Raw genomic sequence first — 21177 nt, 5'->3', positions numbered from 1 at the left:
TAATACAGATAATATCTCTAACAATGGGGAGCTGTTCCATTCGGTGGTGTGGGAAAAACAGCAAAACATCAAACTACAAAACAAACGGAATCACATTTCGTCGGTAATTAAATATGTAATTATAGTCCATTACATCAAAGCTCAAGTTAAACTGGTCGATTTAAAGTGAAACATTTGACGACACCCGTCAATTGTTTCGTATCCGGGCTGGCCAATCAGAGCGCAGTTGTCACCGTAATGATTTGGCAGAACAGTTTCAAGCAGTCTCTATTTCTGGTTATATACTCTACACTTTCGCTATATTGGCACCTAGCTTGTTTTTCTTTGAAATGAAATGTCAATTACACAGATTTTGCTGACAATAAAACTGAAACTAAATAAGGTATAAAAAAATCGCTTGTGGCGGGCTGTAGATTTCGTTTCGATGATTCCAGAAAATGTTAATAACTCAATTTCGGTAAAAATGTCGATTACGTTAGTTATGATAAGCAGATAAGCAGTATTATTAGGAAAATCCTGTTTAAAATAACGCGTTTCTAAGTTTAAAACTTGAGCGAGAAAATTTAATTTAATTCAGAAAAAAGTCCCAATCTCACAGAAAAAGAAACTAACACAATTCGCTGCATAGAGACTTGATTGTGCAAGGTTATTCGATGAATTTATCGAGTTTAAGAATATGGAAGCTATTTTTAAAGACAAGAGTGAGGCAAACGAGTACATCGAATTTTGGAAATGAGTACCTGCTTACCACCTGGCTGACCACGTTGTTCACACACGTCCTTTGTGAATCATCGTATTCCAAAATTAAATATGCAATAAATGTAGAAATCGGGTTACTGAGTCGTTTTGGTATATTTCGGTTTTGTATTTTAATTATACGGGGAAAATGTAAAACCAGGTCGCCACTAACGTAAAAAAGGCATCATTCAAAAATGTTGCAACCTCACTAACAAAACAAACATGTGTATGTGGCCTGAAGGAAAAAAGCTTGATTACAGCTGGTACATAGATTATACATGAGAGTACATTAACTTGTTTTGCAATTTTGGCTTTTTCATTGTCGAAACTAACAAGGCGTACTCACCTAACTCTAGTTGTAAACATTTGTTCCTACATTTTAATGTTACGTTTCAAAACCCAGTAAATTTTACTCACGTTTATTATTTAAATTGCAGGTCATGCCCATATATGATGTCCTTTATACAGTGATATTAATACGCACTTATTTATTTTGATGCTAATTCAATCTTACAGCTTGTACACGACTAAATATGTCCTTTTGTAAATAACATATAGATCCAGCTCTATATTGGAGGAGCAGAAACAATAAATTGACTTAGTATAGACATGGCAAAGACTCACCACGTTAATGTGCAATAGCACATAAAGCTATACACTATTGATAGAATATCGCCTCCAGTGCAAACGAAACAAGATCCGTCAATGTGTAGCTTGATGAGCTGCAGTCTCTAAGTTACACAACTAACGTCTTCTACTGACATGTAAAGGGTCTGTCGCAAGACAAGTTGGACCTAATACTTACGACAAGACGATCTAAATTCAAAGTGTCAGGCTTTGTGTGCTCTGGACTGTATATGTTCAAAGTTGACACCAGCTCCACAGTTTCTTCGTTCAAAATGAATGTCAGTCTTTAAGTATTACTATTTTATGGAATCTCAATCAGTTCCTTAACGTCGCCAGTCCACCAAAATACCAAACTGTTTTCACTTATACTAGAATACTTGACATCTTCATCGCCTGTAGTATTGTCCATAACGTTTTCAATTACACTAATTTCCATTTCATTGTATATTTCACTTGTGGACTCAAGCTCGTCATTTGTTTTTTCCAAAGATTTCGAATTCTCCATTGAGATTTCTTCACATAAAAGTGTAAGGGGATTGTTGAAGTGGTACTGGCCAGAACCAGTTGCCAAAATGGGCCTATATGGATGGATTGAAACACTGTTGCAGCAGTCTTTGTGTAGAGGAAACTGAAACAAAATTATTACGATCACTGTTAAAGATATACCTACGGGTAATTTGCAGGCTAGTTTTCTCCACCTAATTTCGGTGGCAATTTTTATTATTTAAATAGAAGACTATAAAATTGAACTTCGACACACGCTACTCCGACAATATGTTATATCGACATGATTTTACTCAGACATTACGCTACTCCGACAATATATTACTTCGACATTACTTTACAGATAAGAAAAAATCATCATTACAAACCCATGTAGGAAATGGTTTCTTATTATATATCGATCAATATAACAAAAAAAAACAAAATAATGTAATCGAAAAATTCTTTTATTAGTTATATAAAGTGTAACGGAACCTATTAAATTAAAATATAATAAAATACACTATTTCATATATGTAAGTACATGAAATAATTTTTTTTATCAAGTGTCTAAAACAAGCCAATATATTACAAAAAAAAATTATCCTTTTATATACATTTTTAAGACTATGAAAGCCTAAAATATAGGAATGCATTAATTTTGCATTACAATAAACTAATAAAATTGAACAAAATCTAGACTTTATTTAAAATAATAAGAGATTTCCGTACTACATTATTGCTTTGTAAACAATAGAACGTTCGGTAACTTTCATTTGATAACTGTCCGAATAACGTTTGTAGCCCTTAAATGTCCAGAAGCTCGAGTAATCGTACGGCTGTGACGTAATTTCGGTTCGGTTTCGAATACGAAAGTTTGTCGTTCGATTCGGGTGTTGCGAATAAAAATGAAAAGAAATCGTACGATATCAAATCGAATCGGTCGACAACTGAGTTATCGTAAGGTTCTGAATCGACCCCCTAATACAGATACATAGAAACAAACGCAACAAAACGCCACGTGAAAATTTCAGAGTTTTGGTTCGTCATTTTGTAGTAGAGCCTAAACCTTTAAAATAAATATTTTTTTATTTATCGCAATCGAAGTGAAAACTAAAATATGTATGTAATGTCTGAGTAAAATCATGTCGATGTAACATGTTGTCGAAGTAGCGAAGTGTCTGAGTAAAGTAATGTCGAAGTAATATATTGTCGGAGTAGCGTAACGTCTGAGTAAAATCATGTCGATGTAACATACTGTCGAAGTTCAGTTTTAGAGTCATTCTAGAATATTATGATTAAATATTACTTAATATTTGAGTGTATCCTGAAATATTATTTAATATTTCTCGATAATATACTCGAATACTTAAATAATAAAAATTGCCATCAAAATTAGGTTGAAAACTAACCAGAAAATTATCCAAATCATTCTATTATTTATTTTTATTATTAAGATCCACATATTGCGACTTCCATTCATAGAAATTGCAACAAAAAGCTGAAATAATTGGCATCAATCTTTAAAAGTTCAAATATTGTACCTTATTTATGTATCTTAAATTTAAATAGATTTGTTTAATTTTAATGAGAATCTTTGAGCACCTACTCAAGACTATTGGCGGTTTTCGCTCTCATAAATGAGTAAGTTGTTAGCAACTGGTTAGGAGCAGCTAACAACTTAATAATTTACAAAGACCAATATTCGCGTAAAACACGTTTTATAATTTGGGCCAGATAGGACATGACCACACCATTTAGCTTACCTTCAATATGGATCTATCAACATCCTCGTCGCAAACATCAATTCCTGACTTCCAGTCTACTTTATCCACGTTCCACACTCTTAAAATCCCATCAGTGCCACCAGATACTAAATATTTCCCACAAGGAGATATATCAAAGTATATCCTCTGATTTGTGTTCACCACTCTACTTAATATGTTAAGTGGCCGACGATAATATCTGATGTCCCAGACTAGGAGTCTATCGTCTTTTCGTGCGCCTGATACAAGTTGTAGACCATTTGGGGTGAACTTCATATGTGTTACTCCTCCTGGCAAAATAAAGATGGCTATTGAATTGCAGTTGAAAAAATGCTAATAGAGATGACCAGCCAAATTTGCGTGTGGTCTATGATGATCTTGAAGTACCATCTCCTACCAGAGGTCGGCTATTATTATAGCAACTTAGCTACATTGATACTTGTACTATGATTATCAGTCTACATTAAATTGCAGTCTATATTATGCATAAAACGTTAAAATCAATTTAATTTAAGATTTTGTGATGTAACTCAAAAAGAAAAACCATGGTATCCTAATGGTTTGAACTACTGCATCCCATGCAGGGTTAGCATCCGGGCTCGCACCTATGAGTTTTCGGAATTCATGTGCAAAACCTTATTTGCAATCTACCTCTTGGTACCTCTTGGTAGATTGCAAAAAAGCTCTTGCTTTTTGGTGAAAAAAACCATCTTGAAACTTCCACATCGAAGAAGGTTCACATGGACTACACAAGGTTCATAACCCTAGGAAAACATGTAAAGTCCCCAACTCGCATAGGGCTAGCGTAGCGGACTATGACGTAAATCCTCGCCTGAGAGGAAACCCATGCCCAGCAGTGGGACGTATAAATGGGTTGATAATGTAACTCATACTAGGCTTTATAAAATACATAATGAAAAGAACTTACCTCCATGTCCATGCATTTTGCCTATACTCTTGTAAGTGCCATACTCATTGATATTGTAAAGGCTAATGGTAGTATTCCATGAGCCTACTGCTAGTAGATTACTATGTGTGGCTAAACTTGATGCTGAAGAAGAGATCTTGTGTTCTGCAAAATCTCGGCCCGGTCTGAAACATACAATAATATAATAATTTAATAGACATTAATAACATGCCTTGATCATCATTCACTGAAGCATTCGATCATTCAGAGCCTTGCGGGAACTACTATATTCCCACATATGTTAAACCTTATGGGCAATGGCTCTAGGGCCACATTTACACTCAAATGAAATCAGAAATATTTTATAATGGAATATTTTATACTATATGGAGATTTCAAAGTTGGTGATAGACCAGGTTAAGATTCATATCATACAATCCTCAGGTGTCAGTAAAGTGCATTTTATCCAGCATTCTCTTTTCATGCATTTTCCTTTATTTTAAAGTTATATAATTAGAGGCAAGGGCAAATGGAGGAAAAATGTGCCAGTGGCATCACAAACATAGAAAAAGGAAAAAGACAGCCAACATTGGGGTGATAATGTTGGAACAGTGGTGGGAACAATTTAGTGCAGAGTAACTAGAGACAGACAAAAATAATGAAGGTTATTGAAAAATGACACAAGCATAAAATTTATGTAAATATGTAATAAATTAACACAAGAAATAAAGTATAACAATGAATATCTGAATGAAAGTATTATTATTGCTACTATATTATAATGGTATGCTAGTGCCCTGCTTACAACATTAACAGTTTGAAATATATATAGACTTACTGTTCTTATCATAAGCATGGCAGAGTACCTACCTATCAGTATCAAATGTTCTTAAGCACTTCTTATATCCAGCTATGATCCTGGTACAATCTGAAGAGAATGTGCAAGACAGTGCGGGTTCCATCTCGTCCACATTATTGTATCCTCTATATGAGCACCTTAATGATCCGTCAAATGCATCCCACATCTGTACTGGTGCATTTTGACGGGTGGTTAGCCAGCTGGAAAAGGTAATTATGCAGAAATATTGAAACCCTTTTTTGATTTTATAAATATATAAGTAGATAAAAACTAGAAATGTACTAAATCTATGTTCATTTATTTATAGAATTATCATACAAATTAACACATTACAGTTTATTGCAGGACAATTTTTTTAGGTGTAAAGTCAGTTAAATGTAGCTAATGTACCAATATCACATATGATGACCTCCATGGTTGGGTGACTTGCGCAACAGTTTTCATAATGACACCATTTGTGAGGTCACGTGTTTGATCCCCGGCCAGGTCAATGTGGTAACTTTTCTATATTGTCTCGGATCTGAGTGTTTGTGGTACCGTCATTGTTTCCGATTTCCATAACACAAGTGCTTTAGTTATTTACTTTGGAATCAGAGCAATGTATGTGAAGTAGTCTAATATTTACAATATCCAACTTCGTAATACGCAAACTGCATTGATAAAAAACATACAAAGGAAATTTTTTAGTAGTATCATAGTACTAAGATCTATTTTTAGTGCCGTAAGCATAGTTACAAGTTCATAAGTTTCTACAATAGCCGGTATACTCACAAACAAGTTTCAGGATAATTACTGTTCATTCCAGGGTACCAACAGAAATCATACACCAAACCAGCTTCTTTCACATGAATCACTGAGCCCAAAATATCAATAGCTCGATTCGTCGTGATGTCGCCCTCGTATAAATCCCTCGGAAGTTCGGTAACATGTACACCGTCATTATTTACAACAGTTAAGCAACAAGTTCCGTCCGGAGACCACTTACAGCCCCTCAGATACGGCTGTACATCATTGTCAGCTTTAGGAGCACGAGACCACGAAGAATTACATAGTTCTAACAGAGTTTTGCCACAAAATATGGACGGGTACTGCAATTGAGATTGTTCCACGATTTCTACGGCAGGTACTTCTATTTCCGGCTCACTAACATTTTCCTCGGAATTAATATGATCGAGTCCATTTTCTGCCATTATAATATCTCCCATACTTATACAAAATTCTCAATTTATTCCAATTTTTGGGTTATTTCACGTGTAAACAAACAAAACATAATTGACACGAATGAATGAATTAAACGAATGAATGCTAAATTCAATCAATCATACAAAAAGAGACAGAAAGCTCACGGAATCTTTGTGATAAAAAGAGAATAAAAATTCATAGACAAGGTTCTCTAGCCATGCCATGTTGGTACACTGGGTTTTTAATGTTGACATAATATACTTTTCAGTTTCTACTTTCTACCAATGGTTTCTACTATTTCATAATCAGCTGTCAATAAAGCCAAAGAACTAAACTCTCGTTCATTCACTTCATTGACGTAAATTCGTGCGAAAGGAAATTATTTGCGAATAAAATTTCAGACAAACTTGATGAAGGCTAGTTATTGGCAGTTATCTAAATGAAACAGTATAGTAAGAACGATACAATGATAACAAAATCCGCTCGCGAAACAATTTGTAATTACAATTCACATTGGTGTCGATTTTTTTCATACTTAAATTAGCGCGTTATGTTTGTGTTGAAATCTTTACAGATGAGGCTTAAGTTTATGAGTCGCGGTTTCCGTATGTTGCCAAGGCATTTTGTTGCGAGAATGTCGTCTTTTACTGAGTCGCCTGCAAAAGCTTCGCTGTGTTGCGAGAACAACACGGAAGAAGGAGCACCTCCTAGTTATGCCATGTACGAGGCCCTGAAGGACTCCTGCCAGAATAATGCAACGTACTTCCAACCCGATGATAGTGAGAACGGGCAGCGTCTGTACCAAGGCTTCATGACCCTTATGGATCACATTGACACTGTCTGGCCTCTTGTGGATCATGTTAGAAAGGTAAGACTTAAATGTAAATGACATAACTTCTACAACATAAACACTAGTTAACAATACAAATTTGAATTGGAATTTGACCCTAGCTGCTTTAAAATATTTTTACATGTGTTCAATTTAAAAATATTAATAATATTGTTTATTTTATCAACCAGATGCAATTCACAAAATTTCAAGTTAAATAATATCTTACAGTGTCCTGGTGTGAAGTATAAACATACTTTTACCAATATTTTTTATTGGCAAAGGTCAACATTATGTTTACATATAAAGTTAATTTATCATCTCATTAAAATTCCACCCAAGGTTATCAGAAAGTGCCTAATTTCAGAATATTCTATATTTTTCATTCATCTTACCTGTTATTTAGTCTGTCAAAATTTCAAAGCAGTTAAAGGTAGGCAGCCAACACCTTACTGCTTACTGCAGCTTTTGTTTTTGTCAAATTTATAGAAACTAAGTGTATACTACTAAAGTACAGGGTATAAAATACCAAAGTCCACATGCAAAATAGACACCATGATGTTGAGTTGCAGACATCAGCCCGTTACACCAAGTACCAAAGCCATCATTAATTTTTATGTAATTATTACTAACTTTCGTTTTTGTTTAGAAAAGATAAAAATTCAGTTGTGATATGCTCATTGCAAGCAAATATTTTTCTGACCATGTTAACTGTAAATAGTAAATGTTTTTAATATGGAATTTATTTTCATCTCCAAATTAGTAAAATTTAGATTGATTGACAGATTAAAGAAATCCTAAAAAATGTGGCATTGTTGGATTTAATGTCTTTATTAATAATTTTTTCAATGTAGAGGCAATTACAAGCACAATGGAAGTCGTATTTGAACATCACCTTGACTCACAACAGAACATAATGGGTCAGATATAATATAGACAACGGACTGTACTGACTCTGTACATTACACAGTGTTTTTTTAAATGGGACAATATGGGGAAATCCAAAACCATAGAAGATATAAGGAAACTATCCTAGGAACCGTTAAGTCTTTTCTTGTGAAAACAATTTTGGCATAATTTTTTGGTTGTGTGATGTTCATAAAAATGAATAAAATTGGTTAAATTTGTTTTTAGTGCTGATTGACTGAGTTTCATGTAAGGATCATTTCACTGTATGGGACGAAAAAAATCGGGACAGCAGAAGTTTGTCAAATTTAATCAATAATTTTCCAAAAAAAATTAATAAAATTGACTAATGTTATTTAATGCTAATAGACTCAATTTGTTTTATGAATGATTTTATTGTATTGGAAGATAAGAGTCGGGACAGCAGAAGTTCGGCAAATTTGATAAAATGTCATTGTTGCACTTTGTATGAAAAAACTTTTTATTAAATTTGACCAACTGCTGAAAAAAAATTAACAAAATTGGCAAAATTGTTTTCACAAAAAAATACTTAATGGTTCCTAAGACAGTTTCCCAGTAGAAAGAAGACAGTCTGTAAATACATAAATAAATATTACCCTAACAATGTATGATTACTTTGTGAGAAAACATTTTTACAAATTCCATGTTTCACTTACTTGCGTGGCACCTGAAGGAGCACTCACCTCTTTAACAATGGGGGTCCCAAGAGTTCAAACATCAAAAAACTCTTGTTCCATACTGTACATTCATATACACTCTAGCAAAATATATTAATAAGTTAACTCCCTAATATCTTGACTTTAAACAGTCGGACTAAACATGTGTCATTTTGAACATTTTGTGCCTATGTAAACATGTGCATATAACTTTCTTTGTTGAATATGATTTGTTATCTCAAAATTGATATTAAACAAGACAATTAATATAAATTACGCCATAAAGTCACAGACAGGGTTATCATTTTACTACAACACTAGTAGTAACATTGAATATATTCATTATGAATCATTCTGTGTATCAGTTCACACATTTGCACTACACATGTTTGATTAATTTATTATTTTCCTATCACTTGTAATAAATGGAAATACCTTTCTAGAACACATTTATTTGTGTTGAAAATAGTTCTCTATGAGAACTGTTGCAAATATTGCAAAGACAATTTTGTCCAGTAGATCAATATTGACCAGAAAGAACATGCAGACAAATATACACGTACGTACTTGGGCATGTTTACTTATTTTTAAATTTGACCATGTAGCTTTACTTTGAAACTGCTGAAGCACAAGAAATATCTATAAAATCATCAAAATAAACATTTCTTTGATAAAGTAACAGTATATAATTGATGTCAATGTTTTCGAGTAGGTAATTGATGTCAATGATTTCGCTTACCCTTTCACACATGTTGCATACTAATCTTAGTTAACCTTTAAATAACATTCTGCAGCACTGTACTTGCGTTTAGTGATTATTTACTTTATTGTGTTACAAATATTCCTGCCGCCGAGCATTAACGTGGGAATTACAGTGCGTTCCAGCTTTGAAAGGGTATGCTATTGAAACTACAGACTACATGGGAGTTATCAATTTTGTGACGGCGCAGTGGCAGTGCCCCTCAGATCTTTATGATTTAAAGCTTGTAAGCGGCACTACAACTGTTATGAATAAGCGTGTGCTAGGTACGCACGACTTGTTCGTCCCGTCACTTCATATCATAAACAATATGTGTTTACGCTTTTGTTTATTCTTGCTAAAGTTACGAAATATTGCTTTATTATATATTAAATTTTGTTATCTGTTATCGGTTTTGTTATCTGTTTTGTGGTGATAGGGAGATCACCTGTCCATTAAAATAATTTAAAATGTTATGAAATTCAATAATTATACAAAACCGTTTTATTAAAAAAAATAAACCAACTTCAAAATACTACTTTTTCGGATCTAAATCGCGTATATTTGGCTTTGAAACAAACAAACGTTTCAGGTCCTTTATAAGTCTAATGGACATGATGCAGACCATGGGCCCTGTAATATTTATTATTGGGCCCTTATTATTAGGGCCTTGTAATTAATAGCCAATAGGCTAAAAATAATGTAAAAATAGATTTTTAATTTTTGGTATAGTCAATTCTATTACACTTGAACCAATTTATTACTTTATTAGTACTACATATACATATTTATTAGTAACTACATATATAGACACACCATGCTGCAGCTGTTCCCCTTTAAATATTGAACTTTCGTCGTTTACGCATTGTTTGAGACACTATTAAATATTATGTACAAGGTGAAGAGCACGTCAAGCTTGACTTAAGATTTAAATTTAACTTTATGCCGCTTGCGATAAGAAGTCTAAAGTTCATAATGTCGAGCTTAAGGAGCTCAGTCATTCTACTTTAGTGTGTACATACAGGACATCTTAACTGCATTTATTAAATCGACACTGAGTCAGTAGCAGTAGAGCTCCTTGTGAAAGAGTTGGTACAGGTAAGTACTGCCACCATACCTATTTCTGCCGCCAAGCAGTAATATGAGCATTACTGCGTTCCGGTTTTGAAAGGTAGGGGTGCTGGCGAAATTACGGGCACATGGGACTTATCAACTTATGCCTCAGGGTGACAGGCGCGTTATCTGCCCAGTGCCTAGTTCTAAACATACATATTTTGAACCGACTTCAAAAAAGGATGAGGTTCCCAATTCGACTGTATTTTTTGAGCCGATATCGATGATTCTTTTTTATAGGAAAGGGGGTACTTCACTTATAGTCCCATTCAAATTTAAAGAAAATATTCCACCTCTAAAGGTGGCAAATTAGGAGATGAAACCGTTTTATTGCATTTCACCCACTTTTCGTTAACCGATTTCGATAAAACTTGGCAAATACATGTAACGAACACAGCGAAAGCGTCTAAGCAAGCTTTTCTTTCTAGGTTTTTTTTTTATATAAAAGTTAATTTATTCTTGCATTTTGTTTGACATTCTGCTCATTATCTACATCTATTTGACATGTATTAATGGCAATTCTACTAAACAGTTTAGCTACTTGCCGATTATTGTAATTTAAAACTCTACGAACTCTTGGCGTAGGTAACGAACGTGATGCCTAGACTAAAATGACAGAGATCTTTATCTAACGTCTGATTCTGGTGTTAATTAAGTTAAATTAATAAAAGAATTAGGTAGAAGCGTTGATTCTCGTGATCAATAAAACCAATATTCACCACTACTGAAGACTCGTCTACACGGTGAAATTCACCACAAATAACTTTTGTGCAAGTGGTATAGCCTTTTCGTCGCCTTACTTTCTCAAACTCGTATCTTAATGCACAAAGTTACTGAAATGCAAAAAATGGTTTGTATATACCTAAAAATTTTGCAGGCTGGTTTCACATCACATTTCCTTTATATTCACACACTGGCTTTTACCTATTCTCAAAGTAATGCACCCAAATGAACACCCTTGATACGAAATTTAAAATAAATATAAAGTTTTGCCATCTCCTGAATTCACTCTTTTTATGATACGAGTTTGAAAAAGTAAGATATCGTTTTGTAATACAGCACACACATAATACAAACGTATAAAATGTACATGATTTACATAAGTTTGTTTGCAGTGACAATCAATTATAGTCGCACCCTTACTTGGGTTTAACCACTCAATAATTGAAATATCTTTTGCTCCGCAACTTTAGAAGTTTATTGCAATTTTTTAACGTGTCATACAGAATTTCAAATAAATTGATTTTTACGTCGTTCTAGGTAGCGCCGCTATACGATTTCGACTCGCATTCTCCGGGTAATGGATACCGAAGTTTCGTTTCTGTAGTAGACTCGTGTGTACTCCACGGCCTCAAGATCAGTAGACAAGTTGTCACCAGTAGAGATGCATTGCTGTTCCGCAAAGGATACTTTGTTAAGTAAGTTATAATTAACGCCTGCGATTTCCTTTAGGCCGAGTATTTTTTGGGAAAGCTTTTTAAAGTCTTCTTAATAATACTCTATATTGCAACGGGGACTATTTGATATCCTTAAAAACTCACTACAGAGCAAAAGCATTCTCCAAACTGTCGGCTTCAAGAAAGGCTATCCAATCATCACGCTATCCTTTTTGTGGTATACCGCGACGTTGATTTCTGCAAAAAAATATTTAAACCGGTTTTAACTAACTTAGTAACAAAAAGACAAAGAAACTGTCTTGTCAGTAATGTTGACTAATTATAATGATATAATAAAAACAATGCCGTTAATGTAACGTCATTACCTTCTACGAAAAAACAGCTGGGCTGTGCAGATAACCTTTGGTTGCATAGATAAATCTCTGTAGCTCAGGACTTGAGTGAGTACTGCTTGGAGGTCTCGATTTAATCCTGATTCCACTAATTAGAAAACGATTTTCAAATTGTGTCTGGTCTATTTATGAGTGACTTTGGACTTAATTTAGTTATCTATAGAACAGGAAATACCAGGTTTAATGATGTAATGGAATTAATTCATTAAACTGCCTCCGTGGCTACCATGGCGGACTGCCACTCAGAGGTCCCAGGTTCGATTCCCGGGCCGGGAAAAATATTTGTATGACCTACATTTATTACTCTCGTGAGTTTGAGTGTAATTTGTGGTTGTCTATGTGTATGTTCATGGCACCCGCGACACAGGGTTTCCCTAGTGAGGGGCTACGTTGAGTGTTTGCGTTATGTACGTTAACATTTAAAATTGCAATCAATAAATGTTAAAACTAAATTGTCACAAAATGTAAGTACAGATGGCAGAACATCAAGGTGTCATCAAAAGTGTATACATGATCTTACCATCACCCCTGTCTTCCATTGGGGTAAGCAAAGACCACGAACCTCCACTCATTACGCTTCTGACACCACCACTTTCGTTCCACTCACATCCAGTCTCTTGTAATCATAAAAACCTAAGTATAAAATAGACTTATTACTGTGATTGTTCTGACTCGTGCTGGAAATACACCTTAAAATTAGATACGCCTTTCCAGAGAGGTGGAATCCTGCGGTCAACTACTAGCATCCCTGGGTACATGTCTACATCATCTCCACACATTATTATCTTGGGCCCAACCGGGAGACCTCTTTCCTACCGAACCTCATTCCCCAGAAGAACTATTCGCCCAAGCTGATACCATTAATCAGTATTGTTTCTATGGACGTTGCCTTGGATTTCAAGTAAGTGTTATTTTATAAAAGTTGTCAAGTTACTGATGAACTCCGTATTGCTAGTGCTATAGTATTAGTAATGATTTTTATGTTTTCACCAGACTAAATCATTTACTTAACAGAGCAAAAGTAACTTATTATTTGATGTATTTAAATTTGAAATAGTTTCCGTCAAAATCTTGATTAAAAAGTTTGAAAACGCACCAAATAATAATATTGTAAAATGATGTTTTTTGCCCAAAACATACATTGTTCAGTGAACAAGAGCACGAGAGAGAGTGACACCTGTTTTTAATATGTTAAAATACGAAAAAAAACGCCCACCTAGGGCTTGCAATATTCGCCCACCTAGGGCTTGCAATATTCGCCCATTTTTGGTATTCGACTAATTCGAATAATATGAAATCTTTTATTCGAATAAAACGGATAAAACGAATATTTAATACATAGGTTTAAAAAATAGTCAATATTTAAAAATCTTCTTGTTATTATGAAAATAAAAATTATCATTTGATAATGTACAATAATAAGTAATACCAATTGCCCGCAGACCATAAATACTAGTAATAGACTGGTTAGTGGGCGGGGCCCGCGTTTCCTAGCTTATGAACAGACGTTCATATAAGTGTCAACAGCGCGCCAGTTGTCGTTCAAATGTGATACAAGATTATTTTGTGGAAAAAATAGTAATACGCCGTGTTTTGCCATTATATCATGTCGCATAAGATGCCAAGGTTTAAAAAATACTCCGGGAGTCATTTCATTTCATCGGTAAGTACTAAAACTCAGTATTACCTAATATTTTGAACAACACAATACTAATATTTCGAAACAAAAATATTTTCTTGCAGCCAATTAATAACAATATACATTGGTTGCTAACCATCGCCGCCGTCAAAAGAACAGTTCGAATGACGCTCAATGAATTGCTTGCCCTAGCGACGTACTACACTTGGTACTGGGTCTGCGTGTTGAATCAAATTATCGATATGTAGAAATTCTGTATTTAAAAACCCGGTTTTGGTTTAGTTCAACATTTTTTTTTATTGTAGCGGTACCAATATGTAAACATAAATTGTTTACAGGGATTTAAAAGCTAACAACAATTGTGATTACTTAAATGTTTTGGTCCCAAAACTAGCAATAGTTTTTCTTTTTAATTTTCAATTTCTGGAAAAACGATTACGAAATTAATGGAGAAAAAGGAAATATACCTAGATAGAAGAGTTACAGTATCGATAATTTTACCATGCACTTTAGCTCGTGGAGTAACAAATGAAGACTTCATGAGATTGAAGATTTTCTTTCCCTTGTCTACATGATTCCTACTTGCTTATTATACCGTACGTCATCTTCATCCGCTTGAGTTCTTAGTTTTATCATAGGCGTGATTTACATTTGCAGTTTTGGTATTGATTATTTTAGTTTCCCGCCGGATCCTTTTTAAAGAAGAAATGGGCCGATCTAAACAAGCAGTAAAAGCGGGATACCTACTAAATGTAGCACCATTTGCTATAGGCATTTTATGACATCACGTTATGTACCATATGAACAACAAAAGAGAAATTCATTAAGAAATAAATCATTTGGTTAATCAGGTAATATATTGACATGAAACTCACGAGTCGCCTTCACAATTTATATACCACATCTAAATGTGAAAACATTTCTGAAGCATTGTCACTTACTTTTTGTCAAGTTTTCATGAAACAAATGATTCGCTTCTTCGCCTTCGGAAATAAGTATCTTCATTTTCTTGCCAAGCTTGTCGACGCTATAGGTGTTGTCATGTTCAGTCAGTTCAGAAAGAGGTAATTGTTGAACAAATATATCATATTTCAGGGAGAATAAAGATTTTTATGATGACTGTGTTTTAATATTCAGCCCTTCCAGGATTGACTTGAAATCTAGTAGGTTAATGAAAGTACGAAGACAGTATAATAAATCATTAGTACTGTGATTGTAGCTTGTAGCGTATACGCATACGCTTGCGTAGCTAATATCAATTAATATTTGCGTGTAGTAAAACCTTATGCGTATTTGGTAACAAATGTGTGCGTGTAAAAGTCAGCTACGCTAGTACTCGAAGGAATTGCTTTAAATGCCGTTTCAATATACTCCGTGGTTAACCCTAATTACAGCAAGTATAAAGCAATACCTAGTTCAATATTCCGCTGGTTATGAGTTATGACGCATAATGTCTATATCAATTAAATATCACATCCCTATCTGTAGATTGTCAACTTTTTGCTTTTGTTCCATTAAGTTGATATTCATGGGATTCTTAGCTATATGTGACTAGTAATAATAAAAACTTATTAGATTCAAATAAGTTTAAATGTTTTTTTCAAAAGCTTTTGATTATTGTCTATTTTCGTTTGATAATTTATAACCAATCAAAATTATGTTATCTTAGTTACTAATGTAAGATTACGTTTTCAAATCTGTGCGTGTGGCGACACCGCTTTTGTTACTAATGTTGCTTGATACCGTTCTTTTCCTTAAGAGCCGAAGAGCGAACATCGTTTATATGTTTCTCCGTTGATTAAAATCCGTAACCGAATGAAAATGAATTTTCGTGTCTCGAATTTATATCGAAATAACGCTTACACCATTGTGCTTCGATTGGTATAATTCGTTTTAAAAAATTACAAGTGCCCATAATTTAAAAAAATAGTTGTCCCAAAACGTCGATTGTTCGTTATGATCTGTGAACAGTACCATAATTTTCTACATAAGTTTTGTTTATAGTGCCCTTCCCTTTCAACCTCTTCGTTAGGCGGAAAGGGCCCTATGACCTGTGTGAGCGAACCCGCACAGGGACCATCTAAGGTCCTAACTCCACATTGATCCGGTTCTCTGTAAGGCTTAGGTGAGCCGCCCCGGGTGCACATGCAACACCCTCCCTATTTTCCAGATAGGTACCGGAATTGTAGGCACGTTCACTTCCCGTCGCGCTCCGCACTTCTAACGGTTGCCACCTGAGCAGCCAACTCTTAAGTCGACTACCAAATCTCCTCATTGGTGGCGGAGCTGTTAGGCACGCACACTTCCCGACGCCGAATGAGCATCGTCTCTCCAGTTAATTCCTACGCGACCGGAGGGACCGGAAGATGTCTAGGTCATCCTCTACACGGTAAAAACAGACTACTTAGAAAAACACAAAATTATTTTTATGGAGACAAATTTATTAAATCCAACAAAACGATCCTCTCCCTATAGACGCTAGAGAATAATTACTTGATAATAGTAAAAAAACGTCTCAGAAGTGTATCTTAGTTATAAAACAGAAATATTTAATCCAAGAGCAAATTAATTTACTGCTGCTCACACACACACACATGCATGCGCCGCCGCCGCCGCCGCGGCCATGTGAGGGAATTGCTACGTACCGTCAAATCGGATTCTATTCCATGAGTATTAATTTTTATACAATAAATACCTCATCAAAATGTCTTCGAGTAAAATGATATTGCTGGATGCTCTACGCTAATCGTTAACCGACGCTATTTAACTTGTAGTGTCTGTAAAAATGTGTATGACCTGTGTGCAAACGTACCGGAAAAGCGTTTCTTCAACACAATGACGAGGGAACACAAACTATCGTGGTTACGTGTTGAAAAGAGTGCCCAACCTAAACGGGATAATACCAATACTCCGGTACGTGCTTCTGACGACGAAAACGTAAATATAAATTTGACCCGCGGAAGCAACTTGTAGCAACGAAATATCGCTCTGTTTACAAGAGAGTACTAACATAGATTTTTTCCGACAGCGAAGAGATTTGTCAATTATCGACATCACACACGTCCACCACCATCAAGCTTGAAAGTATTAGTCAATTATTAGACTGCAAATTATCGAAAAATAATTCTAATTTCTTTGCCGCCATACAAAACATAATCCAGAAAGAAATAAGCGAAAGAATAAAAAAATTTGAAGAAAAATTTACCAAGAAAACCACAATTTTAACACCTAACTACCGTGAAATAATTAACACAATACAAGAAATGGAAGAAAAGAATAAAAAACAAAGAATTAGAAAATGAAAAACTACATCAGAAAATCAATTACTTACAAAACTTTGATGAATCAACAACAAAACATAATACAAAACAAAAGACACCCAGAAACAGTGCAACAGCTAGACGCGAACGACAAAAAAATTATACTACATGGTCTACCAGAAAACGAATATGAACTTCACAACTGGTTCATCGATATGTTTCGTAATTTATTAAATGTAGACCTTGAATATATCGAAGGAATAGGGAGAGTTAGGGAATCTGGTCGATTGCGAAAGAAGCGGCCCGTATACATAGTAAGAGAATGACAAAATACATTATCCAGAATCTCGTTGTTTCAAAAATACCAATTTAGCCGTAACTAAATTTTTAGATAGTTCAGAGCTTCATACGCGTAAAACCCTACGCGAAAAGTTATTAGGTCTTACGCAGTGATACGCAATAATAAATTATAGGGGGAGTCCCTCGAGTACCGTACACTTAAGGTTTTGCAGAAATTAAACAAATTCAGATCATGTTTTATTACGATACCTAACATTTTGAGATACACAATCATATTAGACATTCAAATAAATCAATATAAATAACTATCGAACAATTTTAACAACTAGAAAAAGAAACCAATCATTGGTCTTGTTTTTGGTATCACTGAAAACTGGCACCTAGTACCGGACAAGTATTAATTCAAACCCCTAATACCGGACAGTACCGTTAACATCGAGATTTCTGAAATAAAAACTTAGTCAATAATCTTTCATTAATACAGCAAATATACTGAAACATAATGTACTCATTATTTTAAATAATATAATCTAACATATAATTAATAGTAATTAAAAGTATATAATTTTAAGAAACACGGCCATTATAGACTTTCGATAAATCAACGCAAACAATAATTGAATTTAGTGAAAACAATTTAAAGATAACTTAAAAAAATTACAACGATTACAAACATAGATATTTGAGCACTGTGGGATATCCGCGCAGGTTTCATGTGCCCATTCTTTACAAGACCCACACTGAATCCAGTCTTCTTCGTAGTCTTCGCAACAAACAACACAGTAGTACTTCTTTTCACTGTTTTTCAACCGGTTTTATTTTTGTTTTCTTTATTTTTCATATGTTCTTTGTCTTTTTAATTTTGCGATTGCCTTCTTTTATTATTATTTTTTTCATTTTATTTTTCTTCTAAACGTTTGTATGGCGAATCAGTCAAAACTTCACTTTTTCAGCTCGACGTTTCCTTGTTTGTTCGCTGTAGCAGCATCTGGTAGGGGAGCAAATTATATAGCATAGAACATTTCGTCAAAATAAGATTGTCTCCCTACTAAGGAACTTGTATGGTTAAAAATATACTTGTCCGATACTAGGGAAACAGATATTGTCCGAACATAGGGACACACCATACCTAAGTAAAATTTCGATTAAAATAACGTTTATTAATTAAGTATTTGGGAGTGATGGTAGATAATAATCTCTCTTTCGTACCTCATGTCCATATCCTTGGTAACAGAATCCGGAAGTTAATATTTACTTCGACTGCCTCAGTGGCCGAACGGTTATCATGCCGGACTGCCACACAGACGTCCCAGGTTCGATTCCCGGGCCGGGAGAAATGTTTGTATGGCTTACATTTATTTCTCTCGTGAGTTTGGGTGTAATTTGTGGTTGTCTACGTGTGTGTGTCCATGGCACCCGCGACACAGGGTTTCCCTAGTGCGGGGCTATGTTGAGTGTGTGCGTTACTTTTAAAAAATTACGACGTTGCCAAAGCTGATGTCATTAAAATGGTTTATTATGCCTTGTGTCAGTCCCTGATATCATATTGCATAGTCGCATGGGGAGGCGCTTCGACGGCTCATATGCTATCTCTGGAAAGGGCCCAGAGGATGGTTTTAAAGGTATGTACCTTTAAGCCATACCGGTACCCCACCGAAGACCTATATAGGTACTGCGAAGTGTTGACAGTTCGTCAAATATTCATTTTAAATATTACTCTCAAACAGCATTCAGAGCTGGCAGAAATTAGTAACGAGCGACCATCTCACTCTTTCCGGCCAAACCGCCGGGATGTTGTCCCCCTACTAAATATGTGTAGAACATCATTTGGCCATAGATTCTACTTCTTCCTTGGTCGGTTTCTCTAACAAAATAAATTATAAGTTAAACATTGCCGACAGGAACAAATTCGAGTGTAAGAAATCTGTGACAAATTGGCTCCAAGGACTTAACTACTCTGCAACTGAAGAATTGTTACGGCCAGTTCAGTAAACCTAAGACCTTTTTTATTTATTATTTATTTAATTATCTTTCTTTTGATTATAATCCCCTACTAGGCATATTTCTATTTATCCATCAACCAACACATGCACTCACACACACACACACACACACACACACACACACACACACACACACACACACACACACACACACACACACACACACACACACACACACTCACATACACTCATCCACTTAGATTATAAGGCTTAACTTAAATTTATAATTGTTCTTTCTTTATACTTATGTTGTGTATTACACTGTTCACTATTTTGCTGTAGTCCAAAAATTATACCTCATTAGATTGAATCACTGTCTCTTAAGATATAGGTTCACCTAGTTTAAGAGACAGGGTCGTCAATTGCTAAATACCGTGATCCACAATTAAACAGTGTCAACTACTTTATAATTAGAATTTTTGTTGTTATTTTTACTTTTATTTTTAATCTTTTCTTGTAATTTTTTGGTTATGTCATTTGTGGAAATAAATAAATTATTATTATTATTATTAAATTATTAATATATTTGCCACAAAAGTATTTGAATGTAAAATGTGCTTACCAATGATTAAAGAAAAAGCAATACACGCAATGTATTCTCTCGAAATAGTAATTCGTAATTTTTCCAATATTAGTCGATACAACTGATTTCCGTGCGAAATATGCAAAATGTCGTCTGTAAATCGTATCAAGCGAGACTAAGGTCTCCCACGCCGCAGGGGGTTTCTTCCCGTTAAGTTTAATATCTTTTTATAAACGAGAGCAAATGAGAGCATTATTTCATGTTTGGACGTGAACTGTCCGGTACTATATGCTGTCCGGCCCTCGGGGGATTCCTCCTAGTCTGTATTTTTTGAAGACGGAGTAAAATGACAGTTCATGGCACAAAAGTGTTGCACGCTTTCGAGCGGCTAGTGATTGCCGTCGATAAATATTCTATCGATTATCGAATGGCCGAACTTGTTACATTTGAATCATCCTCGACCTATTATTCCTCCAATTACTCCAGCACAAGTTCATTTGAATTGTCAATTTTTGTAGGTTCATACATACCCTGTATTTAGAACTATGTTTATGAAAAATACAAAGAGGAGACATATTTTGAAGTTTTTTATTTTAATTCAATATATTTATAATTCATAATCCAATCCGGCCATTCTTGTTAAAATGTATGTAAATAAAAATTGATCTCGATACTAATGGACCAACCGTCAAAATAAGAATAAAAAAGGCAATAACGCAATTAATAACTGTTAGAACGTCGTGACATTCACAATTCAGTCATTTTTGGCAAGGTTTTACTTTCTTTCCCAATCTATCGATAAAACTATCGACAACTACATAACTATTTAAAATTTTA

The 21177-nt window shown here is 34.7% G+C and overlaps 2 protein-coding genes across 2 annotated transcripts in view; one reads left to right on the top strand and one right to left on the bottom strand.

Moving 5' to 3' along the window:
- Nucleotides 1–206: 206 nt before the first annotated feature.
- Nucleotides 207–6543, bottom strand: LOC113239154 (telomerase Cajal body protein 1 homolog; the record flags this gene model as incomplete). The annotated part of the gene is made up of 5 exons (XM_026476029.1): nt 207–1993; nt 3615–3904; nt 4543–4706; nt 5392–5580; nt 6152–6543. Coding segments are annotated over 5 exons (1362 nt in total), but the record flags the coding sequence as incomplete, so codon positions are not given.
- Nucleotides 6544–7046: 503 nt separating this feature from the next.
- LOC113239634 (hormone-sensitive lipase) overlaps nt 7047–21177 on the top strand; it is a 37082-nt gene continuing 22951 nt past the window's right edge. Inside the window, exons 1-4 of the mRNA XM_026476696.1 lie at nt 7047–7059; nt 7137–7430; nt 12087–12244; nt 13330–13516. Coding sequence (XP_026332481.1) covers nt 7137–7430; nt 12087–12244; nt 13330–13516 — 639 coding nt within the window. The 5' untranslated portion in view covers nt 7047–7059. The remainder of the gene's footprint in view (nt 7060–7136; nt 7431–12086; nt 12245–13329; nt 13517–21177) is intronic.

This window comes from Hyposmocoma kahamanoa, unplaced genomic scaffold (genome assembly GCF_003589595.1).
Source record: "Hyposmocoma kahamanoa isolate Upper Pololo Valley unplaced genomic scaffold, ASM358959v1 114, whole genome shotgun sequence".
Taxonomy (NCBI): Eukaryota; Metazoa; Arthropoda; class Insecta; order Lepidoptera; family Cosmopterigidae; genus Hyposmocoma; species Hyposmocoma kahamanoa.
This window is presented reverse-complemented; position numbering and strand designations above follow the sequence as displayed.